General features: G+C 40.1%; 1 protein-coding gene across 8 annotated transcripts in view; it reads right to left on the bottom strand.

The window, feature by feature from the left end:
• ANKRD6 (ankyrin repeat domain 6) overlaps positions 1–26,878 on the bottom strand; it is a 155,024-nt gene that overhangs the window by 53,913 nt on the left and 74,233 nt on the right. For 2 of the 8 annotated variants that reach the window (XM_030555937.1, XM_030555945.1), the window contains exons 1-2: positions 5,819–6,009; positions 597–868 (exon numbers count right to left, since the gene is read on the bottom strand). In XM_030555937.1, coding sequence (XP_030411797.1) covers positions 597–716 — 120 coding nt within the window. In that variant the 5' untranslated portion in view covers positions 717–868; positions 5,819–6,009. Of the gene's footprint in view, positions 1–596; positions 869–1,083; positions 1,476–4,758; positions 4,917–5,818; positions 6,010–6,478; positions 6,507–26,878 lie in introns of those variants that run through there. The other 6 variants (XM_030555938.1, XM_030555944.1, XM_030555940.1 and 3 more) reach the window with 6 other exon arrangements.

Genomic DNA, 26,878 nt, shown 5'->3' with positions numbered 1-26,878 from the left:
GTGGGCCAAATCCTGACTTTCCAACCCTGGAATAGAAAATGAAGTTTATAATCCTCAGCCTTGGAATTGCACTGAGATTGCACATTAAGTGCAGCCAGAATTTAGCCCATTATATCAAAGGATCTTTCTCTTAAGAAACAGTACATGATTACAGCTCACGTACCTTTATCTTATAAGAACAGGTAGCTTTTATTCCTTCCCCTCTGAAGGATACCCTGAGCTTTTTGCACAGCCTCAAGATCTCCCTTCCCCACCAATTTTTCTCTGTGGTGATGAATTTTAAAAGCATGTTCATTCCTCAAAGCACATTTTAAAAGTGTCATTTCACAGGCATCCAGCACAGCAAATTTTTAAAGGTCCAGTATGCAATGATGCTCTGTATTTTCCCCTTCTTGGAAGCAGAGAAGGAAAATAAATGTATTATTTCATGTTAATGCTGGCTAATAAATGCAGATTTAAAGAAAAATCAAAACACTTTTAATTCCGCCCTCCCCAATATGTTTAAATTTGTAGAGTTACAAGAACATTATCACAGACAATGGTTTAGGATTTACACTAGTTCCCATGGAATTTGTAAAGAGTTTTTCTCTTGTTACCTTGGTAACTGCTACCTTGGCACCCTTGTTGATAAGCTGCACCACATTATCCACTTGGCCTTTGTACGCAGCTATGAGAAGGCGTTCTGAAAGCACGGTGACTGCATCCTGCTGGCTCATGAATTAGGAGAGAAAGGTTTCCAGGGCAAGCAGTGGACAAGTCCCTTCAGTCCAAAACGAAAGCTTCAGATCAGTCCAAACATTGCATGCAGAGGCGAAAAAGGACCCCAGCGCGCTGGAAGGTTAATTTATTACTATGCCATCTTCTGAACCTAGTGATTGGAAAACAAAACTGCCATCAGCAACATTTTGCAAACTGAAACACTACAGTCACTCATCACTGAACCTCTGAAATGCTCTTGAATCTTCTTCAGATCAGAGGAGGGCTACGGAAAAAATGATCGAGCATCCTACAGGTGTAACTATTGCATTTCTACATGCAACATACAGGATTTGGATACAACACAGTTTTATTATATCCTCCCACCTTCTCTCTTGTTTCTGCCTCAACCACATTGGCATCAAGGATACAGATAGAATTATGGTCTCGTATAGGTGCCAGCTTCATACCACAGTGATGCTGGAAATAATCCAGAGATAATGCACTGTAGAGAATGCATCGTTCTGTAAAGTACTCCAGGGAGATTATTTGTGAGTCAGATCTTCCCCAGCATTCCTACTCATTCACAAAAGTACTCTCTCTACTGCCTCCTTTATTGATGCACTCACTTTGTTTCTCATAATTTAACCACAAAGTATATTTAAATAAATTTGCCCCTGAAAATTTCTTCCATCTTCAATTTCATCTGGTGTTACACATATTGTAAATTTGCCTTTGCACGGAATTCCTTGCATTCATTTATCTGTCCACACTTGCAGCCATTGCTAACACAGAGTACAGCACTGTGCAGATCCTAAGGCAGACAAAGAGTACTGGCACAGCAGTTAGACAGCCAAAAATGAAGTATATTCAGGACCCCTAATTCAAATTCAAAACTCACAAAATCCATACAGCTATTTAGAGTCAATACTAGGTGTAGTGCAGATTTCAAATCATTTTGGTTTTAGGTTACAAGGGGGGATGATAAGGATTCAGTTAACTGAAAAACATGTGTCTTATAGTGAACCACATGCTATTCACCAGGACAAAGATAGAGTAGTAATAATGAGGGCTACTGAAATAGAATCAACCAGTCTCTAAGTGTACGGCTAACTTTCTGTCAGGCAGCTAACACATCCACGTAAACATAATTCACACGCCTTATAAATCAACAGTCTTAATGCTCAGACCAGATTCCACTGCATTTCTCTAATGCTGGGGAGAGTCCGCAGCCAAATGGGTAACCTAGGGCCCTATTGCAAGACAAAATATGCCAGTTTTCATTCATACAACAAACTAATATCTAGGGTCAAAGTACTGTAAATTTTATTATTCATAAGCCAGAAACTGCTCCTTAGGTAGAACACCTTTTACAAAATTATTGTTTATAGAAATCCAGTGGGGGATGGGGTAGTGGTGCACATAGCACTTCACAAAACATAGGTAAGACAGCTCCACACCTCAAGGAAATTATAGTCTATCTTGGACAGACACAATACAAACCAGGAAGGGATTGGGCATTTAGCTGGTCAGCCGAGATTGGGAAAAGGTGACAATTGGGAGGGGGAAAAAATATTGGGGACAGCAAAGGGACCTAGATGGGGCATAGGAAGGGGCTGTGTTTGGAAATTACTTACAGCTGAAGACAAAGAACACTGGATGCAAAAAGAAAGAGGAAGATCGTGAAGTGATGAGAGGAGTGGGAATAAAGTTGGGGGCAGTAGAGGAAAATTATAGCTGCAGCATTTTTTGGACAGACTGGAGAGGTAAAAGGCAAAAAGGCCAGAAAGTGGGAGGCTACAGCAGTCAAGACAAGAGAAAACTTAGGTGTGGTTTAGGGTTTTAGGTTGTGGAAATGAAGGAGTGATTGATTTTAGCAGGGTGCGGCAGGGGGCTCAGGGCAGGCGGTTGGGGTGCAGGAGGGAGCTCAGGGCAGGGAGTTGGGGTGCAGGGTGTGAGAGGGCTTTGGGATCGGGCCCAGCGCCGCTTACCAGGAGCAGTTCCAGGGTGGCAGCAGCACGCACTGGGGCCAGGGCAGGCCACTGCTGGAGCAGCCCCAGGGACAGATGCTTGGATGGCCCCAGGGCCAGCTGCAGCGGCCAGTTGGGGGCAGCCAGCCTCCACGCGGGAGCAGGGCCCAGCCGTTGGCCCCAATGGCCTCTCACCTTGGTATCCCCAGGGCAGCAGCACCCCAGGGACTAAGCAGTAGCTAAAGTTTAGCCAGGGATATTTATAGTAAAAGTCATGGACAGGTCATGGGCAGTAGATTTTTGTTTATTGCTCGTTACCTGTCTATGACTTTTACTAAAAATACCCATGACTAAATCTTAGCCTTACATAAGCCAAATTAAAAAGGCCATGAAATGCAAATGGTTGTAATAAATAGGTCGGTCTATAAGTTCTATCAAGGGAGGATTTTCAAAGCTTAAATAAGATGAACCAGCCAGAGCTGTAGCTGTATTGTTAATAACACATCATTGATGCTTCCACGTTCCTTCATTACTGTTTCTCCTCATTCTCTGTTCTTCATTACCACCTATTTGCTTGCTTGTTAGAGCATGTTAGATTCCCCCTCAGTTTTACAGTCACTTATTTGTTCCTATCCTTACTTCTAATTTGGCTGCTCATGCATTTGAGAAAGTTGCACATTTACAACTGTAATTGGTTTTGATCATCTTAAAATATCTATGGCCAGAGAATTTATTTTTGCTCCTTTAACAAAAATCAGTGACATCAGTGAGATTTTGAGAGCTTCACAGTGAATCTCTGAGGAAGGCACAATGTGAACATTTTCCCAACCGATGTTTCTAAGGAGATTTACAAAGAAATTCCATGTAGCTATTATCCAAGCTTTAACCACATAATTAGAAGCCTTAGAAATGTTCACAAACTCTCAAATTATTTGTGGCTCAGCAGACGCTTAGCACCATCACTAAATGCAAAGGATCTCAGGTAAGTTACCCTACTAGCAAGTAAAACACTAGAGATTGTACTCACTTTTGGTCTTAGTTTTTTCCCCCCCCATCTTGCTCTTTTTTCTGATTACTGCAATGAATTCTTTCTTGGAGACACCATGAGCCTTCTCAGCTTGTCATGCTCTGTGATTCTGAAGTGATTTACAGTAATAGCACTGCTGCTGTAAAGCATTTTCATTCTTGCCTCTTCCACTGATTGAATCACATATAAAAGCATATTAAGGAATGGATCCAGCCATCAATTTTTATGTCTTTCTGCTGTGCTATTTACGTTTCCTAAAGTCATCCTCTCATCTACCTCCTTTTCAGAAATGTATTGACCTATGAGCTGCATTCCCATGTTTGGACCCTTTATATTTCCTTAGCTGCTATGGACTGGATTACTCACAATTCAGAAAAGCATGTTTGATGTAAATAGAGCTTGGATGATCAAGAGACCAACTTTTCCTCTCTCCTGAGGAGAGGCAAAAGAAGCAGATGGTGAGAAAGGGAAGAGGAACAACCTTCTTATACTTACTCTGACAAATGACCCTTTCCCAGGGCAACAGATAGGTGGAAACTCCACCTCAACATAGCCCCCCCGCCCAGCTGGGAGTTACTGCACTAGGGCAGGGAGACATCAATACATGCCCCTCCCAGTAATATTTAACTCTGTCCACCTTGCACATCTAGAGTCTCCTCTTTAAAACATTCACATATGCTGTAAATAGAAAGACAACAACTGCCTAAGTGCTACAGTAAAACCCATTATACGCTGTGTTCTCACTCTCAAATTGTGCACAAAGAATTCTGCAATGTGATTTGTGCTTCATACCAATTCCCTGGTGCCAGTGAGCAGGCTCCAAACAGTGCTTCCTCATTAAAGCACCAGAACCCAGGAGTCCTGACTTCCAGTAACATGCTCTTACCACTAGACTCAGGATCAATATCCACCCTCCCCTCTTGCTCTCCTTAGGCCTCTGGTAAATGCTGAAGCATGAGACAATTCAAACTTATTCCATCACAAACTAAAGAAAGTATATGAGAATTCATTTTGGTTTTACATATTTTACATTTAGATTTGTCCTCGCTGCATCATTGTACCTACCTTGGGCAGGTCAGCAAAGCAATACTCACTTCTTGCATCCCTCTAAGAAAGCCTGCCAGATGTGATGACCACACATCCAGTAATAATATGGCTCCACAGAGCACTCAGTTCTGAAAACAGTCCCCCTCCACCCCCTGCCAACCCTCTCGTCACTGGAGCATCAAAGATGACAGTCCTACTTCATGAATTAGTAATTCAGATCCATAGCAATGATTCAGTGCTATGAATCTTGACAAGGTCCGATACTGATGTCCAGAAAGATGTCCACAGATTTTAGCAAATGCATGACTCAGTCAGTGAGAAATATGCCTTAGGACATTTTTGTATCTGGAAGTGAACAAAACAAGGTGTATTGTTGCTCGGTTACAAAGTCAGAAAGCTCTTTGGATTCAGTTTCTACCATACTTAGCCCAAAGAACTGTCAAAAATATAGCTTTCTGTACAGGCCCTCCTCTGTGATCATTACTAGACTATTTGCTCAGTTATGTTACTACACAAAGACTCAAGTAGGAAAAGGCATAAGAATGATTATTTTAAGAAAATAGGCCAAATAAGTTTGAAAATTTGGGGAAACATCAAATCTCAGGGATGTTCAAAGACCTGAAGGGAGCTGGTGATGACATCATTCCATACAGACAGCTCACTGTCGTAGCACTTCCAGGACATACTGCAAAAGTAAACCATTGCTTGATTAATGTTCTTCTCATGTCACCCTGGGGAAGAAGCATCTTTTAGTGGCAATACTATTCATAAGAAAATGACAAAAATCACAGAATTTCTTTGTTTTATATTCAGTAGATTATTGAAATGCTTCCAAAGGAATCAACATATATAAACCCATCAACTATATAAACCCCACAAACTCTAAATAAAACAACAAAATAGAAAGGATATAACACCTGACAACAGGTCATTAATAACAGCGATCAAGTTAAGTTACTGTCTAGATAAAAGAAAAATTGCATCTCTAACAAGGAATTTCCATCACCATGATATCAAGGCACATATACTATAAATAATCACATTTTTTTTTCTACAACTGACAAACTCCATTCCTCACCTGCCCACGAAAAATGTTGCTAAGTCTTTCAAGAAAAACACCCATCACAACTTCTTACTACACAGTATAATGAACAAAAAGGGGAGGATTTTAATGCTGCTTTACGTGTAAATCACTACATAACCCAAATTATGGACTAACTATTGACACTTCCATAATAAAGACCATGCATTTTGCAGAAATATTTTACACTATTAATATTTAATAACCATAATTAGCTCTTAAATGGCACTTTACATGCTCATATTGCAATTCTCTTCTTTTAATCCAATCACTTTCAGTGCAGCATATTTCCTTTCCTACTAATATGCACATCAGCACATTAAAATCTGTACAAAGTTCTCTCTACTCCTTCTCTCACTGTAAATCATTTGATCGTATTTTGAACAAAGGATGCAACATAAATAATAGTTTTGCATTTTGCATATTTATCTGCTATGAAGAAGATTTTTTCCCAGCAGCTGACTCATGGGCTGTTCGTTCACTCCCCTGTCTCCTGGATGCAGATATATCTTTTCAGAGGCGCCAACTTTCTAATTTCCCCAAGGGGTATTCCACCCCTGCCCTGCCCCAACCACCACCCCACAACACTCTTTCCCCCAATGCCCCACCTCTGCCCCGCCTGTTCCGACCCTGTTCTGTCCCCTCCCCTAAGTGTACCCTGCATTTGCTCTGCCCCATCTCTCTGAGCACAGCTGATCCTTGCAAGCAGGAGGAGCTGGGAGGGAAGTGAGGAACTAATTGGCCGGGTCCACTGGCTGGCCGGAGGCACTGGGGGAAGGAGGAGGAGCTGATCAGTGCAGCCACTGGTGGGTGCTGAGCACCCACTGGTTTTTTTCCAGTGTGTGCTCCAGTCCCAGAGCACTCATGGAGTTGGTGCCTATGTAGCTTTTATTTCTTTCTAACAACCGTTAAACTTGATATTTTAAGGATTCTCCTGGATGTCACATCTTTTCTTCCGTTAGATGCTCTTTTCAGATTCTCAAATGTCTCCAATACAATGAATGTGTTTTGCAAAAAAAGACAATACTCTTTCCAAAGGAGGACTTGGTCAACAAAAAGTACTATAATGGAAAAATCAGAAGTGTAGCAGTGCTATCTAGAAAAAGGCAAAATGATATGAATTATGGGGCAATATACCCTTGATTCATATGTTTCTTCACAAATAGATACATTAATATAGTTTATTTGCAGCACACTTTTTACATCAGAGAACATTTTTAAACTAAAAAAGATAGTGACTAATAAAAATGAATACTCTGGAAAACTAGAGTATTGATCTTATAGCTATTTTCCTCTATTGTATAAAGTCCACATTTTGAAATGTTACTGTATTGAACAGAATTCCTGTTTTTTATATATACACTGGATTTGGGATTCGTCTTCTTAAGAGTCTAGGTAATCTGGAACACCTTGAGATTATTTTTGTTTTTATTAATTCTTATTACTTACCCTGATTGCCAGTCAGTTAGTCTCCCAAAGAGAATCTGCATGACTAGTGCTCATGACTCGTTAGGTAAAGTAAATTAGACTGATTTGTGCTACCCTTCTCTTACATCTGACAATTGCTTGCTTCTGTATCAACAGCCATGCCAGCCACAAACATGAGGAGCCAGGTAGGGCAGCTTCAAACTGCTGCAGACTGAACTCTTCATCAAATAAGGTGCTGTCATCCTAGCACTACTGTCAGCTTGGTTAAATTTAAACTCATCCGACTGACAGTTCACAAATCACACCTTGTTACCACCCTCCGAAAAATTGTGAAGTGGTGTCAGCCAAGTGTAAACTTTTAAACAGAGGCGGAGACGCATTCAGATGGCATTATATGGGGATCAAGAGTGCAATTTAAACTCATCACTGAAATGCCATTGATCTTCTTGTACAGACAGCTGCTTCCTACACACACACATACCCCCACACACTTTATGTATTTTTTTTTCTTACCAACCTGAAGCCCTGACTTTCATTACCCTTGGGAAAAATCTATGTAAGTGTAACATACTCCACATTGATTCAAGAGCATATTTATTTATAAATGCTCTGACTGCTGTGCTGCACATTCCATAATATTCAACATTATTATTATTTTATATGTAGCATTCGTCAGGTTATCGTCTTACTATAATTAAGTTTCAAAACTTTATTGTTCCCCCTCAGCTCTTTCAAAACACACACACCAGCACAAACACACCCACGCTCTTCAAAGACTGTCTATAAAAGCAAGCTTACCTCTCAGTGAGCATTTTCCAGCCAAACAATGCTGATATAACAAAACAAAATCTGTTGTTTAATATGAAACAGTACATGTGTGTAAACACACGTCTGAGACGCTTGGGTGTTCATCTGCATATTAACAGCCAGAATGTCTTTCCGGCTCACTGCTATTTCACAGAAGTGCTGGGGTCTGAGTCCTGGGAACTGACCCAGACATTTGGTCATGCTTGAGTGAGAACAGACTATATGTTGCATTCTATGCATCTGAAGAAGTGAGGTGTAGCCCACAAAACCTTATGCTCAAATAAATTTGTTAGTCTCTAAGGTGCCACAAGTACTCCTGTTCTTTTTGCAGCATTCTTTGTGCTTTGCATGCATGCAGAAATTCAAGCACAGTGGGATTACTAGATGTTGAGAAATCTCCCTTACTACCATCATCTTCTGCATTAGATTCAGCTATTGCAAAATTACGACCTTATCCAACTGCCACTGAAGTCAATGGCAAAACTCCCACAGAATTTAATGGGACCCAGGTTTAGGCCTCCATTTTAAAATCCTTTCCAAAATTCATTTCTCTTCCTCTTGCACCTGCTATTTTGCCCCTGCTTTGTTATTCACAGATTCTTCTCCATAGCAAATTCTCTCATTTGAGTTCTTTACTTTGCTTTCATTCAGATGACAAAAATGGTTCTGAAATGAACAAGTTTTATTTCTGGATAAAGTCTGGTTTGGGGAGTGGATAGTGTGTTGGATTAAGGCAATGCTGGTATCAGCCTTTCATCTTCAGGAGTCTGTGTTCCAATGTCAAAGTGAAAATGAGCAAGGTGGTCTTAGTCTCTTCCCACTTACTAGTGGACAATTACTCCCATTGAAAAGCTACCTTACAAGTTGATGCAACTCTCCACCTTCTGCAGCCTGCACTTAAGAGAGGCCCAGGACAGAAGCAGAGGAATGCTGCAGGTCAGGACTGAGGAGCACTGAAAGAGATATGTGGGGAAGCTTGCAAAGCAGTGGTCTGCACCAGCACTATCAATCTTTCACTTTCAAAAGGCCTATGTTTAGCCAATGGTAAAGAAAAAAATAGTACATTTTGTGAAAATTTTAAAAAGGAATGCTGTACTGGAAAAGATCAAGAGAGAAATATGATCATAGATGTGTAGATTTTAAGGTCAGAAGGGACCATTATGATAATCTAGTCTAACTTCCTATATAATACATGCCATAGAAACTCAACCAGTAAACCCAACATTAAGACCATAATTTCTGGTTGAATGAGAACAGATGTGCATCAGTGCAGTGTCAGGAGACAACTGACTGTCAGAAGAGGAAGAAAGGCTGTATCTGCATTTACCAACTTTGAAAGAACTTCCCAATGCCAAAATAGCACTGATTACAGTCTCCCTGCCACTGATCTTCTCCACATGCTATCAGTATCTTGTAAATGGTGGTGGGACAGCCCCAAGAATCCAGCCACAATTAACATCCTTCAATTTCACATAGCGATGCAATGAATGGGCTAGGCCAGCTTAGCGATTCAGTAGTAATTCACTGGACAAACGTGAACATCCGAGCTGGTGAGTCTAGCCTGGTTCTTTGATGCTAGATCAGGTGGAGATGGAAGTATTGCTGAGGCAATGCTCACAAGTCCTAGGAATTGGGCAGATGATTTGCTTTACTGTATCAGCAATTCCTGCCAATATTTTCTCAGGGAAATAGGGGTGTTAATATTTATATTAGTACAGTGTCCAAAATGTGCTAGGCACTGTATAAAGATAGCAGCAAGAATCTAAAAGTTCTGAAGAGAGCTCTGCCTGTATCCTCAGAACTGCAATAGGTTACATAGGCTCTGAGTTGTATATGTAAACAAGGTGGCAAGAAACATACTAGAAGGACACAACTGCATCTCATCAGAGAAAAGTAGAGAGAGAAAATTTGTGATGTTTTTCATTGGTACTCTTTCCTGGGACTAAAGACATTTCCTGCTTGTTCAATGACCCAGACTGCTCTCAGGATTGGTCACATCTGTCAGGCGAACAGCTTTAGATGAGAATACCCCTAACCGGTTGCAAACTAGTGGCTGAAATTCAGAGGGGCACTGTCTCTAATATATTTTACAAGTGAACAGTTTTGCATTAGGTGTGGCTCATGGTATTATATAAAAAAAAAAAAAGTGCTGAAATGCACTTCTAGTACTTCCAGAAGTGATAGTACCAGAACACTGTTACAGTTCCCAAAAGAGTGCCGGAATGGTGTTCTGGAGCATTCCGGCACGACTCAAGCCCTGATCATATCCAACACAACACAACATTTCCAGTGGTGTCACACTGTATGATGTCATGATCAAGATAAGAGAAAGCACAAACATTCAGCGAGCTGCCACGCCTTGGGAAATTCTGAAATGAGAGAGCAAAAAACCGAATGTGTGTCAGTGTGGAAACTGTAAATACACTTTTCTGTCCAAAGCAGCAATTATAACATTATATTAGAAGTCAATGTAATAATAATTCTCACTGATGGAACTGGATGTGCTGATTCTCCCTCACCTTCATTTTTCACTGAGCAGTTGTCTGTCACCCCGGAACAGAAAAATTGTGTAGATAATTCAAATGATCTGCTGTTTTAGGGCCCCATTAGATGTTCATTTATTTCTATGGATTTTGGATTAGGCCCCTAAGCAGTACGTGACCTACTGGCAAGTAAACTAAAACCTTCTCTGAATTGATCCTAATATACCAACACCTAACCCTCATTTCTGGAAACAGAGCCTAGCTATTACATTATACAGGTCATGTGATGTGCAGTGTCTTGGATTATACTGTAAGGATTATACTTGGATTATACAGTAGGAATACTGGATGGCTCAGGGGGTTTGCTCATCTGTTACAGAATCATTCGCCCCAGATCACAGGCTCAAGTCCAGGTCCAGGTCAGGTTAATAGCAATCCAAAATTATCATCTCACTGCTGTGTAGGGTCCTATTGAAGGTCTCCATTCAGCTCCTAGTACAGAAGTGCCTGTGCCCATAAGTCAAAATACAGCATAACATACATTGATACCCTTGTAAGTAGTTTCAGCAGACAATCAAAGAAGCCAGCGTTGACGCTAGATTAGTTTATCACCGTTGCCTTGTGGGTCAGGGCTGAGGTACATTGGCATGGAAATGAGGTTGATAAAGGACCTGAAGGTTGCAATGTTGTACCACAGACAATCACTACATTCACTTAATTCTTTTCCCTAAAATAACACATAATATCATGACTACCTTTAATGTGTTTATGCTGTGTACTATACACAGTCAATACATTAACACAAAGCATTAAGAGGTGATGTAAACAACAGGATGCCCATGCCATTGCAGTCTATCTGTACCAAAATTACGTGTTAGTAACACCTCTGTTATAAATGTTAACTGGAAACCATTACGATCTGTAGTCCTCTCATTAATTTTTCCAAAGAAATTCTAAATCCTTAGGTCTTAATCAATCTTTTATAAAAGCAGCATGATAAATTCTTCTTATTGTTTTTTTTCCTGGACTTATATCTTTGATCTGTAAATTCATGTATCCCTTTTACCTTGTGATGTTCACCTCAGATCATGCAGAGCCTGAGGCAAAATTCACAATGCTTGAGAAGTACTATCTTAACACTGCGTTTCCTGGATTTCTAACTTTTTATATTTTTTGACTAGATTGTCTGAGAGGTAATATTCCTGCAAATCACTGATACATGACTGCAACTTTAACTTCAACTTTATTACGTTTGTGTGTGGGAATACAGGTATACATTAAGTGAGGTGACATTAACAGTAACTACTGCCAAAAATAAAATTTCTGCTCTTCTGTGATTTGACTTTCATTGTCACTGTGGCAAGTTATCTGTAATGTCTTTGTGACAAGCTATAATATGATCCTTTTGGCTTGTCATTCACTGCTACTACACTATTACTGACCAAACAGAAGATTTCCTAAAAGTGATATTTCAGAATTGTGGATGGGTTATTCTATAATTATCTAACGTCTTAGAAGGGTTTACTCATGGTAAAAGGTGTTTACAGTCATTAATAATCCTTGTGATGTTTTCTCCCTCTGACTGCCAGTTATTTTATTATCGCTTTCTAATTTAGGCCTTTCCAGTGGAATGTTAGTAGTTACTGAATCTATGGACAATGGAAAACACTGGGAGCTGTCTTGACAGATTATATTCATGTCTTACCTTGGGCAGATGCTCATTATTCATTAGTACATATTGGAGGCTCAGAATCAGGGATGTATCAGTGTAAACTGGATTGGGAGCTTATTTTGCTGACAGACACTCCTGTTGCCGGGAGTTGCACTCTAAGCACATTCTTCTAATTTGCACCATAGAGCAAATTACATTTTCCATCTAATTTTTTTTATTTTCAAAGCAATTCTCTACTCTGCTAACCTCAGGATGAGGTATCTCAAGCACTACTTCTTTTGGTGTTGCTGCTCTTTACTCTAACACATGCAACTGTCCAGCCAGTACTAAAGAAATCTGCATTTATCACTAGCGTCCCAGTACTGTCAATCTGAAGCTTTCAAAAATCATAAATCAGGCCCTAAAAGCATGAGACTGGCTTAAAAATCAAGAGATATTGGAAAAAAGAAATTTGGGGTTATTTCTATTTGCCCTCTGGTTTGAGCCTTCAAGTTGCACTTGCTTAATGTTTTCAAGTTTTTCTCCACCACCAGGAGGACTTGAAACTTACTTTCTTTTTTAAATGAAAGCTGAAATTATCATACAATGACTTTCATTCCAGGAGCTGGGGCATTCAGAATAAACATCAAACACTGTGATACTTACAATACATTCACAAGAGCTGGCAGCACTGAATTCTTGCAAATTACCACCCGGTTTCTAATCTTCCTTTCCTCAACAAACTAACTTGAAAAGATACACAAGAACTGTCTGCCGTTGCTATCTCCCTGACTGCCAACATCCTGAATGCCTCCCAGTCGTTGCATTGCACATACCCAGCACTTGCTGCTATACTGGATGGACTCCTCCTGTCCTTCAACAACATTACAGCAGCATCTGGAAACACTATTGCAATGTCATTTTTAGAAACATCACCTCTCAGAACCATATGTACATAAAGTCAGAAATATGACATTCTTCCACACTCCTGAGTGCAAATATGTAATACTACTACTACTTTACAGTTATAATATATAGTGTGTTTAGCTCAAAAACCTCAAAATTTGAAAGGTATGGGTAACCTTGCTGTCATGGCATCTTGCAGGGATCATAGCTGAGACATATGCCTCATGTAGAAGTCCCGTCCAACATAAGCATGGACATCTCCATTAGAAAGTGGTACTATAACCCATTCAGTAGAAGTATAGTTTCATTTTTAGCAACAGTGCGTGGGGGTTAGGAAATTTTACTGGTGTATAGCACACTTTTTTTGAAGCTAGAAAGTTCTGCATAGATGAGACTATGGACCAAAGCTCTTGATCAACTTTTAGACAATTTGAAGAAAGGGTCACAACACTTAATAATAAGCCACAGACAGCAAGGGAGAAGTTGGCATGCGTGCCACCCCTTCTCCCCTCCTTATCTCTCTGCAATAAACTATAAATTATGAGGACACATCTTTCTTAAATCAAACTTGTACCTGACTTGCTCCCATTACCACTTCCCAGCCACAGCCTTCATTGATCATATCTCCCCCTCCATTTTGTACCCCAATTTAAGTACACAAGCCTGTTTCAAATGCAAAAACAGGTGTAGCTAGAAGGCCTATCCACTGCAATGCACTCCCCATCTGAGTAGTCAGGATTCTTAGTGGGGGCTGTGACGCTCTGTACCTCGGGGGAACACCCAGCACCCCCATGTTCATCCTTGTAAAATGATTGTGTGGTATCCAGTTCAAAGGTTTGTCATGTTGGGTGTCTTCGGATGGCTCATGATGCACTGAGCATTGTTTTTACAGTAATGTTATGGTGCCTGTTGTTACAGTAATGTTATAGGTTATAATTTAATGTATATAGTTATGAAGCTGAAAAAGTATCCTCATAGCTTAAAGCAAGCCCAGGCAAAAACTCTCCAAGAGCAGAGCGGCAGTTCACACCTCATCAGGGCATGTATGGGACAAACCCAGCCCATCCTCACAGGAACAAAGGGTTCTGGCCTAGGCAACAAGAGAGGACCTGTTGGACTCTTGAGTGAGTCACTCCCCTCCCTTGGTCAGTTTGGGGCTGTGATGAGGTACTGCTCACCTGACTCTGAAGGGAGGGGCAAAACCAAGAAGGAAGGAAGGACATGATAAAAAGGAGAGACATTTGCCATGCTCTCTCTCTCTTCCATCTCCATCTACAGACATCACCACCAAGTGACTGAAGCACTGATCAAAGGGGAGAGCCTGGCTGAAGGGCAACCAGCCAGCCTGTGGTAAGAAGCATCTAAGTTTGTAAGGACATGGAAAGTGTTAAGATCATCTTAGAATGTGTTTTGCTTTTATTTTATTTGACTAAATCTGACTTGTTATGCTTTGACTTATAATCACTTAAAATTTATCTTTTCAGTTAATAAATCTGTTTGTTAATTCTACCTAAAGCAGTGCATTTGATTTGAAGTGTGTCAGAGACTCTCCTTGGCATAACAAGCCTGGTACATATCCATTTCTTTGTTAAACTGATGAATTCATATAAGCTTGCAGTGTCAGTGGGCACAACTGGACACAGCAAGATGGAGGCTCCCAGGGTTGTGTCTGAGACCGGAGATATTGGCTAGTGTTATTCGGTTGCATAATCCAAAGAGCAGCTTACATGCCAGAGACTGTATGCAAACCGCCCAGGAATGGGGGTTCTCACAGCAGAGCAGGGTAAAGCTGGGTCCTAGAGTCAAGGATTGGAGTGACCTAGCAGATCAGGTGTCAGAGAGGTAGCCATGTTAGTCTGGATCTGTAAAAGCAGCAAAGAGTCCTGTGGCACCTTATAGACTAACAGACGTATTGGAGCATGAGCTTTCATGGGTGAATACCCACTTCATCAGATGCATGGACTAGCAGATCACTGGTCCAGATAACACCAGAGGGGAACATCACAGGGGCATATCTAGGATTGCAAACTTTCTAATTCCAGAAAATTGAACATCCCTGCCCTGCCTACTGTCCTGCCCCTTCCCTGAGGACCCGCCCCAGCCTGAGGCCTTGCTCCATTCACTCCATCTCCCCTCCCTCCATTGCTTGCTCTCCCCCACCCTCTCTCACATGCTGATTTTCACTGCAAGGCCCAAACAGGCATGTTTATTGTTTTGACAAATGTATTATGTAGACTTCAGGTTTTATTTATTACAGGACTCTAGAGCTGGAAGCAAAATAGTCAAAAAGAGTAATTTAAAGAACTTCAAAAAGGTTTTCATGATTCTTTCCCTCCCTTCTTCCCATTTTTCATAACCAACTTCATGTTTTTTGTTCACTAAAGTTATTGTAATTTTATGTGTGGAATTAGGAACACACATTATCACAGCTGCAATGGATCCATTAAAGGCCCACTCCTGAAGCCCAAATCCATAGAGCACAACCACAGAAAGGCACACCTGTTCAGATACCTATAAAAATAAATCTGTAGACACTGATTCCCACAGCTACATGCAGATACACACATGTATTCGTGTGTACACATCTAGCATGTACTAACACATATACTTCCACATTATTTATTATTACAATTGTTGTTTAGTGCTTAGAGACCCCAACTAAGATCAGGGCTCCAGGGTAGTAGGTGCTGGACATACACATAAAAAAGAGTCTGTAAGAAAGAGTTTATAATGTAGCTAGACATTGGCTCTTCTGCAATTACACAACATTCACTTCTTAAGAAACAATACATTTCTTTTAGAGTTCCCTTCTCTTTTAAAATCTTGTGATGAAATAAATACACACATTTTATGTTATCAATGTTTTTGTGCGCAAGCCAGCAAAAGGAATAAAAGTCAAAGAATCAGACTGCAAATTTTATTCACACAGGTACACACACACATGTGGCAATACATGCACCTCCCTATACAGAGACACACAGTCTCTTACACACATACAACGCATGCATGCACACACTTGCCTACACAGAGGCACTTTTTCATACACTTTTCCAGGGGCTGCCTAAATCACCCAGCTGGGAGTGGGGAGAGTGGGCTGGAGGGGAAAAGATAGGGCGGGGATGGAGGAGAGAGGATGGGGAAGGAAAGAGACCAAGGACAAGAGCAGGTTGGGGGCAAGAGGGGGCAATGAAGGAGAGAGAGGAGGGAGCATGGGGGGGGTATATGGGGTGGATGGGAATGCAGGGGGACGCAGAAGGCTACAGGTGCATGAGGATGTGGGGGGCACCGGGGTGTATAGGGAGTGTAGCAGTGTACGGAGGTGAATGGGGTGCAGGGCTGGGGGGGGTGACAGACATGGGGCTGGCAGCTCTGGGAGGTGGAGAGGATGAGTCGGAGAGTGCTCTAAGGGGTGCAGGGCTGGGATGGGTAGGTGTGGGGGGCAGGATGCAATGGGGGTGCAGGGGGGTTGGGACGGGGAGGGATGCAATGCCGGGGGATAGGGGCAGGACAGGGAGGGATGCAATGATGGGGGGATGCGGATCTATGATGGGGAGGGATGCGGTGATGGTGGCATGGGGTATGTGGGGGTTGGGACGGGGAGGGATGCAGTGATGAGGACATGGGGGGGTTGGGACGGGGAAGGAGGCAATGACAGGGGGATGGGGAGGGATGAAGTGATGGGGGAGTGGGGGGGGGTTGGGACGAGGAGGGATGCAGTGATAGGGACACGGGGGGGTTGGGATGGGGAAGGAGGCAATGACAGGGGGATGGGGAGGGATGCAGTGACGGGGGATTGTGGTGCTTCGAGGGTTGAGACAGGGAGGGATGAAGTGATGGGTCCCAATTCTCAGCACTTGGAGACTGGGATACACATACCTCCAATTCCTGGGTGCCAGCGATGGGGCGACAGACCACGGTTGGCTGCAGGGCAGGCACCACAGCTGGAGCCCAGCCACACGAACAGTGTGAGGAGAAGAGGACCAGGCAGCAGCAGGAAAAGCACATGTCACTCAACCTCCAGAAATTTGTTGTGCAACTCAGCTTCCAAGACTCACACATACTCCTCAGCAGAGGCTTCACTAAGGTTTCTAGTCTCAACCTTACTCATTATATTTGCATTCCCCTTGCCCCATATTCCTCAAAAAGTTTACAGTGAAGATGGCATTTACCTTTCCCTAAACACTCTTCAAACAATAAACAGCTGGATGAAAAAAAAACAAAAGAAAATACAGATAAACTAAACTAGGAGGTATTCCAGGGCTCATTCTGTAGCTAATGCCCAGTACTATCAACAATAAATCAATTTCTAGCCGGACAAGTCTTCTAGATATTTAAAAAAAAAAATCCTATTCCTCCAAGTCTTTAAATGAAATGACACGTGCAGTTTTACACACTGCTTTAAAAGAAAACAGTTTCCAAGGAAATACAGGCCAACAGTGGCTTTTATATGCCAGGACTTAGCAAATTAAGTAGTACAGCATTAGCAAACTTTGGACTCAAAGTAGTTTACAGCTTCTTGTAACATATACATACATACACACACACACACATATATACACATACACACTGAATATATCACAACTGATAGGAACCTTCTCCAGGCTTTGATTGTTCTCAGTAAAAATACTCTACTTCTACCCATAGGAGTGCAGCATCTATTAGGGAAACCATGCTGACAGAAAGTGATAATTTAGATTTGTTACTTTTGCATATTGCTGTGACTGTTTTCAGTGGTCCAAAACCTCTCATTTCCTTTACCATGAATGTTGGTACACCCATCAAAACTTAATATTCAGCTAGACTCCTAACTGGATCAGCATAAATAATATGTTATTTAAAGAGTTCCTTTTCTAGGAACAGTACTTCTTTTTGGCAGGGTGGATAAAAATCAATGATTTTTTTAAGAAAAGAATCGGATTTTTTTATTTAAAATCAGATTTTTTGGATAAAATGCTTTTTGAGGAGAAAACCTAACTAAAGATAGTTTTAATTAAGATACATTATAGCCCAAAGATATCTCATCATGAAATAGGGATTGTAAATTCTTATTCTATAGCAAGGGTAGGTAACCTCTGGCACGTGTGCCGAAGGCAGCACGCAAGCTGATTTTCAGTGCCACTCACACTGCCTGGGTCCTGGCCACTGATCCAGGGGGCTCTGCATTTTAATTTAATTTTGAATGAAGCTTCTTAAACATTTTAAAAACCTTATTTACTTTACATATAATAATTGTTTAGTTATATATTATAGACTTATAGAAAGAGACCTTCTAAAAACATTACAATGTATTACTGACACGCAAAACCTTAAATCAGAGTGAATAAACGAAAACTTGACACACCACTTCTGAAAGGTTGCCGACCCCTGTTCTATAGTATGAGACAATATATTCATGTAATGTTTAAGAAAAGTTTTATAAATTACTTCCAATAGTTCATGGATTAGGGACCCAATCTTATGGGGTGCCGGGGGCTTCTGTACAGATTATTTAAGTTTAATTTTGCTATCTACCCAATGGGACTCAGTGCTCATTCTAGAACAGTGGCTCCCAAACTGGGATTCATGAACCTCTGGGGGTTTGTGAAATGTTACAGGGGGTTCTCAGGAAATAATTCCCAAATGGCGGACAGAGCTGTCCCTAGGGACCCTGGGCAGCACACGGCCAGCAGCCTGGAGCCCCTGGACGTCCAAGAACTGAACAAATCAAAGCAAGCATATCTGTCACACTGAGGAGATTTAAACTTCAAGACTCTTTATAAGAAATGGAAAGGGAAGTGGATATTCTTTGATGTTTTTAAAATTAAATAGGCAGCTAGTCTTGTTTTTAAAGTTATTATGAAGAACAAGTTTAGGCTTTGTTGTAACGTGCATTGTTTGTTTGCCTGGACTGCTCAAGACCCGAATGCTTGTGTAGGAGGAACTCTGAGTTGGCTTCTTAAATACCTTCATGCTGTTTCACATCGGAGTCTTGTCTTATAACAGGCTTATTCAAAATAATACAAGCTACGAAAGTGAGCTCATGGAAGAGTGTTGCCATTTTCATAATGTAATAAAAATAGCATAATGATTAATAATTAATAATAAATAGTGTGTAATAAGCATGTCATAAAAACAAATTTTATATTTCCAAGATCACTGCTTTTATAATTTATACTCAGGTAAAGGAGAAAATCCCTGGAAATGTTCATTTATGCGGGGTGGGGGGGTTGTGAGACCTGACATTTTAGTGAAAGGGGTTCACAGGTTGTTAAAGTTTGGGAACCACTGGTTTAGAAGATACCATCAGAGATGCTTAGTTTTGTAGTTCTCAGACTGTGCATTTGTGTCTCCAGAAATAACCGCAAAAATGTTTTAAAATAAATAAATAATATATAGAGATGAGAAATAACAGACCTCAACCCTATTGTCCCTCTGCAAATTTGTGTACACAGAGTCAATCCCTTACCTCTCTCTAAAAGTGAAAAGTTTCAAAAAGTTCAATGAATAGAAGATTGTTGGGGGTGGAATAGATCTGGACAAGAAGAAAAGTTGAAATAAATGTGAGAAGGGAGGGACTGGCAGTAGAAACAAAAAAGTGAAACTATTTGAGCAGCATATTCCAGAAGTCTTGAGGCCTTTCTGAGTGTAGCCTTCATTGATTTGAGATCTACCATACCATTCTCTCACTAGAAGGGAAAACCTATAATGGCAGCAGGATGTAAAAGAGACCTAGTTTGGGAATATTTCAGTGAAGTGCCTCTACCTGTGGGTAAGACAGGCAAACTGCAAACAGTGCAACAAAGAAATGCAAGGTCTGGTTTCCTGACTTGAACAACATCATGAGAAGTGTTCCTTCTCAGGAGGAAGCTGCGTTGAAAATGATGAAAGGAACATGTCTGAACAGGCAGGATCTTCAGGTTGGTAAACTTTTTTATTTCACACTTCTTTCTTAAGGACTCCCTGTCTTCCTTCTGGACTATTTTTGAATTCCCATGTTTGAGCAAAAAATATAGTAGTTACTCTATGGTACTATCATTTTAGATGCAGTTGTGATAAAAAATAAAAAGCTGAAATAAGCAGATCTTCTATAGGCAGTATGGTAATGATAATTAAATAACTGCATTGACTTATCTTTTTTTTTAGGAGAATCCATCCTCAACATACAGGATTCTGAAGACTATCCACATTCAAGATTGCCACCATTTTCTATAGTTTCAGAGATATCTGCCAATGATAGTGTTTCAGTCACATCATATATGTCACATAGCCACAGTATATAACCTGTAGCAAAAAGAAAAAAATCTCCATCATCCAGAAAGATCCATAGATAAGTTTGTGATAAGAACCAGCAGATTACAAAAAGAGGTAATTATTGAAAAAAATTGTCCGGTTTGTTTATGCAACAAACTCTCCTTTCCATATGATTGAGAACCCACACTTCATTAACATGGTTCTGTCATTAAGACCAGGATACAGTCTGCTCAACAGAGCAGATGTTTCAGGCAAATTGCTGGATAAAGTGTCTGAAGGAGAAACTGAGCAGCAGGCAAGAGGTCTAGAGGGTAAAATAGTTAATTTGAGTCTTGATGGGTGGAGGAATGTCCACAGTGATCTTGTAGTATGTGCTTGTGTGATAACAGAAGAACGGAATGTCTTCCTTACAGAAACAACTGATACATCAGGAAATACACACACAGCAGAATACTTACAAGAAGTAGCAGTAAAAGCTATAACAAACTGTGAACAAAAATTCAAATATCTAGTACGCAGCTTGGTCACAGACAATGCTGTAAATGGATCCAAGATGAGAAGAAATTATTTAAAAGAAAGTCCAAAGCTAATAACACATGGTTGCGGTGCTCATTTGATGCACCTCCTAGCCAAAGACTTCAGTGTTCCAGAAATAAAGGCTAATGTTGTTGAAATTGCAAAATACTTCCATAACAACCACTTTGCAGCAGCTGCTCTGAAAAAAGTGGGACAAACCAAGCTAACTCTCCCAACAGACTTTAGATGGAACTCGGTAGTGGACTGATTTGAGCACTATATCAAGAACTGGCCTAATCCGATGACAGTTTGTGAAGAAAATTGTTAAAAAATAGATGGCACTGTCACAGCCAAAGTTCTCAACATTGGGTTAAGAGAAATGCTGAACACATGCTAAGTACCTTGAAGCCTATTTCTGTGGCCTTGAACAAAATGCAGGGAAATAGCTGTTTTATTGCTGATGCTGTTGAAATGTGGAAGAAACTGAGTGAGATCTTAAAAAGAGAAATATGCAATGACTGAGTTAAATTACAAGCATTTTAAACATGAATGGGACAAGCACTACTACCTCCAGTTCATTTTCTTGCAAATATTCTCAATATTCGGTATCAGGGTCAAACCTTAACTGCTGAAGAAGAGGAGTTGGCTATGACATGAACATCCAACAATATTTTCTTCCTTTGGACTAATTCATTCCAAATTGAGAAGTCATTTGGGAAAAAGCAGGAAAGCTTGTTTTTCTTTTCCAGATTATGAACAAAGAGGAAAATGAAGATGACCGGGTTAACTGCAGAAGCCAACATTTTAAGTGTCTCGTGTTGACCTGGCTGACCTAGTCGATTTAATTTTTTTTTAAATAGTTCATTTAACTATTTGTTAAAAACAATTTTAACAAAAACAAATCAGATTTTAAAAAACGTGAGTGTTTAACTAAATTCAAAAATTCACATGCTTGTTTTGTTAAACTATATGTTTGCTGTTGAAGGGAAAAAAATCCAGAATACAGGACACTGTTGTTTTAGTTAAATAAAACAATTTAAACGTCTGTCTGGTGAAATCATCCAAATATTAATGATTAACATGTTAAACTGGAGATAGTTCACCTCCCAATGACTTCATAAATAACTGCTTCAATTACCTTTGGTAAATTAAATAACCAAACACTCATTCATTGTTTGATATATCTGTAAAACTAATCTGAAAAGTTTTCAAAATAAATCACTTAAAAAATGTATACTGTGTACCTTCTAAAAATGAAACCTACTTCTATCTCTGAGTTGTGAAGAATATGTATTAAGGTTATAACAACCAACAAGAATGCATTTTTATGTAGAAATCCATGATTAAATCGAGTCTTCCTGACTAGTGGGTTTGATTTGATTTAAACCAAATCCACCCTGCTTTTTGGAATTTGTTTCAGTGTTTGTTCATTGAATTTTTTTGAGAAGGAAAATCACAAAGCAAAAGATTCTAGTAACTGATTTCATCCTCTTCCACTCTCATGTAATAAGCTAGGACAGGGTTTGGCAAACTTTCAGAAATAGTGTGCTGAGTCTTCATTTATCCACTCTTATTTAAGGTTTTGCGTGCCAGTAATACATTTTAACGTTTTTAGAAGGTCTCTTTCTACAAGTCTATAACATATAACTAAACTATTGTTGTATGCAAAGTAAATACGGTTTTTAAAATTTTTAAGAAGCTTCATTTAATATTAAATTAAAATGCAGAGTCCCCCAGACCGGTGGCCAGGACTCGGGCAGCGTGAGTGCCACTGAAAATCAGCTTGTGTGCTGCCTTCGGCACGTGTGCAATAGGTTGCCTACCCCTGAGCTAGGAAAATTAATTTCATTTCATAAAAGGAACATCACAATTTTTCATTGTTGATATGGATTCATTTGGGGGAACTAAGACATTCATTTGCATTAACATTAGTTAGAGGCAATTTTGTGACCACAATTTGCTGGGTCGTACTGCCCTGTCCTATTAGATTTAAATCCCTGTTTTACAAAAAAAGAATAGAATATTTTAAATATTTTATTAGAAGAAACATGTACAAAATTGGTCCACCATATTAATTTATAGAAAGATCTGCAAACACTATCCCAACTGTAGTGATAATTACCATGAGTAGTACACTAATTTCAGTGCCCACAGTGGTTAATATCATACTTGGGATTAAGTGTCTGGAAGATTTGGCCCCCAGTTTGTAAGTATAGTACAGTACGTATCCATCAATATACACAAAACAAATGACCAAGAACTCATACACATCATTTGTTTCATCAATCTTTTATGTAAAATCTGTCACTATGGGCTTAATATGGTCTGCTACCAACAAGATCACAAATTAATGGCAAAATCTTTCTACTTATGCCTCATTTTTTGAGTAGCTGTTACCCTAAAAGGGTTCAATTGGACAAGTTCTGTGGTATTGTTTTTAATGGCCAGGCATGCTCAAGAAGAGCTCCTGGCCAACCGAATAATTAGCTCTTGTCCTTTAAAAACACCACCACATGTATGTTCAATTCATCCCTTCACCTCTTCTTAGCTACACAATATTTTTAAAAAATCTTTCAAAATCCTGTTACTTAAATAATTAACACAGAATGTTATGCAACTTGCCTGAATAAATGACATTTTATTACTAAACAGATTAAGATTTTGACCAAGAAGAAATACCTTTCAAAATAATTTAATTGCACAATTGATTTTTCATATAAAATCTTTGCTTCTGGAACAACTGTATCATCATATCAGCACTGGTCTACTAGCAATTATCACAAGTACCACAATAATGAATTTATGGCTATGATGCCCTGCCCACGTGCAGGATTTTTCCATAGCAATGTTAATTTGTCTCTAACATTTGACACAATGTGACAAGGGTCTCCCAGATAATATTTAGTAGGAAGGGTCCACCCACATTTTCAAAGTTTCCTGGGGCTGCGCCACCATTCAAATGTTCAGCTGTCTCGAACCCCTCTGTTGGAAAAATAGGTATTTAAGCTTAGGTGCAAAGTTTTCTTTGCTTGCACCAATAAGCAAGGGAGAGATAGTATCAGTCTTATTCCATACAGCCTTGTGGTCATTACTGAGAAGGGTGAGAAGGATTAACAAGGGACAAACTTTAATTTCTATCCTGATTAATCCATGATCACAAGGAAATGCGTGTGGCCCATTTACTGAGACCCTGACTTTTTTCATGTTTAACAAGATCATGTCTATAGAGTATACAGTCTTGGACACATCAACTTTCACCAGTGTTGTGAACCTAGGAATGGATTCTGATCCCTCACAATTTGAGGCGAGTGTGACTCCATCAATCTCTGTAGTCAAGGAGGACGAATTTGCCCTTGGATGCCTGTGGGAGAGGAAGGTATAGCAAGCAAACCCCCCTCCTTCCAAACTACACAGGTTGGTTAATCTGTTCTAAGAGCCTGACCCAGTAATGTCCTTGAGCACATGTGTAACTTTAAATATGTGAATAGTTCCACTGAAGCTAGTGAAACAAATCACATGCTTAACATTACATGCATGGTTATCGGGCCCTAACTAAGGTCTAAGCCAAAAGAAAATATGCTGATTTCTTCCTCCATAGAATAGTACTGTATATGAAATACTGCAATAACTGCATGTGTAGTAGTCTGTACAGGAGACACACTACTAAATTCTGTATCTACTTTAAGACTTTCTCTTGGGAGTAAAGCATTATAAACATTGCCCCTTTTGACCTGAGCGGTTACCAAAAATTCAGGGTCTTGCAGGTTGTTTCCATTAGGAGGAGAAACTGATGCTGGAATCAGGTTTATTTACAAAGTATGTACAAAGTCCTGTTTCCCTGAACACAGGAGGACTCAAACAACAGAAGACAATTTCTTTGTTCACAGTTCCAAGCCTCTTTTCCATCAGTATAAAGCCACAAAAGCTCCTTTCTTCGCTTTTTCTCATGGCCACACTACCAGCACTTCTGTAACTGATGCTTCATCTCTGTCTCCATCTGCAGTGCTTCTCTCTCTCTCTCCCTCTCTCTCACACACACACACACACACACATACACACACACACACACCTCTACCTCCAAAAAAAAAATATCCTGTGATATCCCTCCACACACACAGCTCAGTTTCTGATCAGCCCAGCATGGCCTCTAGTTCGTGTAGTGTCTCTTATTGTTTCGGCTATCTATTCCGTAAAGGAATTTGGCTGATTCTTACATTAACCCTAAATCAGGTGTGGTTCACCAGTTTCAATTAGGTTTCAAAAAATCTCTAGCATAACAGACTATTAAAATCCAGGAATCTCCTGTCTCCTCTGAGCATAAGCCCTCATTTAGAATAGTTTTAACAACAGGTGTGGTTTGGAGGAGGGGACTTGGACTGGCTGGTACTCCACCCGCCCCTCTAAGTTTAGGCATCTAAATGCAAGTCTCTTCACTCTACACTTGACTATAAAGATTAGCCCAGACTGGGTTCTGAAAATTACTCCCATTTCTAGAGTCCATCACTTTCTTCAGTGTAGCTATATCACCTGTCTCTAGACAATCATGACTCCATTTTTGAGTTGGGAAAAAGGTGGAGAAGTGGCATCTTTGGAACCTAATACCAAATATCCACTCCAGGGATCAACTGGCTGGAGCTGCTAGTTTATTAAGCATAGTGAGTAAGCAGCCAGCGCATTCACTTACTCTGTGGCACACGTGAGCTTCAACAGTCAGAAGGCAAAAGATCAAAGGCCATTCCCAAACCTGGATCACCAGCGCTTCTCCATACCATGTTAATCTAAGCCACCAGGGTTCTCACTCGACAGTTTTCTTTACAAATTACAGTAATTCTCTCAACATCAAAACCACAATTCTTCAAATTCTACATTTACATGGAAATTATTCCTTCTGAGAACCAAAAAAAAAAAAAAAAATTATATAAGAATTTTACACATCTGAAAACAAAATAAACATTTGACTTCATTTTTATGAATTAGACAAAAATGACCATGTACTAAGTCCCTCTTTACTTATCTCCATTGAGACAACACACAAATCTTCAGGATCTCTCAGTTTCTGTTTCTGAATATTTTATAAAACATACCATGCAGCGCACTCCATGATCAGAGATGAGTGGGATACACACTGCTGAAATGTATAGGCTACAAGCTGATTCCTGACTTTAATCTTTTCTTTGCCAACAGCAGTCATAAGTCACTGTACTATAGCATGACAAATTGCATAAATATGATCAGGAGCACATTACAAACGGAGTGTCACAGCAAACAAAGGAGTAACAGGAAATTTAACACCTGGGCTTTTTGCAGTGTCTGACTGGCTGATTATGCACATGTAAAAAACAATCAATCATTTCCTCCTGAGGTTTTCACAACCCCCACCCCCTAAAAAATATAAGTTTGAGTCAAGATTTTCCAAAATATGAGAGCCAACAGTTAGGTTCCTAAATAAGTAACCTGGTTTTTGAAAGGTTTCAGAGGGGTAGCCATGTTAGCCTGTATCAGCAAAAACAAAGAGGAGGCCTTGTGGCACCTTAGAGACTAATAAATTTATCTGGGCATAAGCTTTTGTGGGCTACAACACACTTCATCAGATGCATGGAGTGAAAAATACAGTGGGCAGGTATAAATATACAGCACATGAAAAGATGGGAGTTGCCTTACCAAGTGCGGGGGTCAGTGCAAACAAGGCCAATTCAATCAGGGTGGATGTGGCCCATTCCCAACAACTGACAAGCAGAGGTGAATATCAAGAGAGAAAATTACTGAGCCACGTTCACCCAGATTGAATTGGCCTTGTTAGCTCTACAAAAAGTAATTTTCCCTCTGTTGATATTCACCCCTTCTTGTCAACTGTTGGGAATGGGCCACATCTTTCATGCCGGGAGTCGGACACCACGTTCTAGTTTTCCAAAGGATCCAGCACATCTTTGTGAGAGGTACAAAGAATAAATACAAAGAGTAATGAGGTTTTTCACTGATTCTTTTCAGAGTTATCTCTAGTTCCTAGATGCAATTCTTTTTTTTGATTCTGGCATA

Source organism: Gopherus evgoodei, chromosome 3 (assembly GCF_007399415.2).
Source record: "Gopherus evgoodei ecotype Sinaloan lineage chromosome 3, rGopEvg1_v1.p, whole genome shotgun sequence".
Classification (NCBI taxonomy): Eukaryota; Metazoa; Chordata; order Testudines; family Testudinidae; genus Gopherus; species Gopherus evgoodei.
This window is presented reverse-complemented; position numbering and strand designations above follow the sequence as displayed.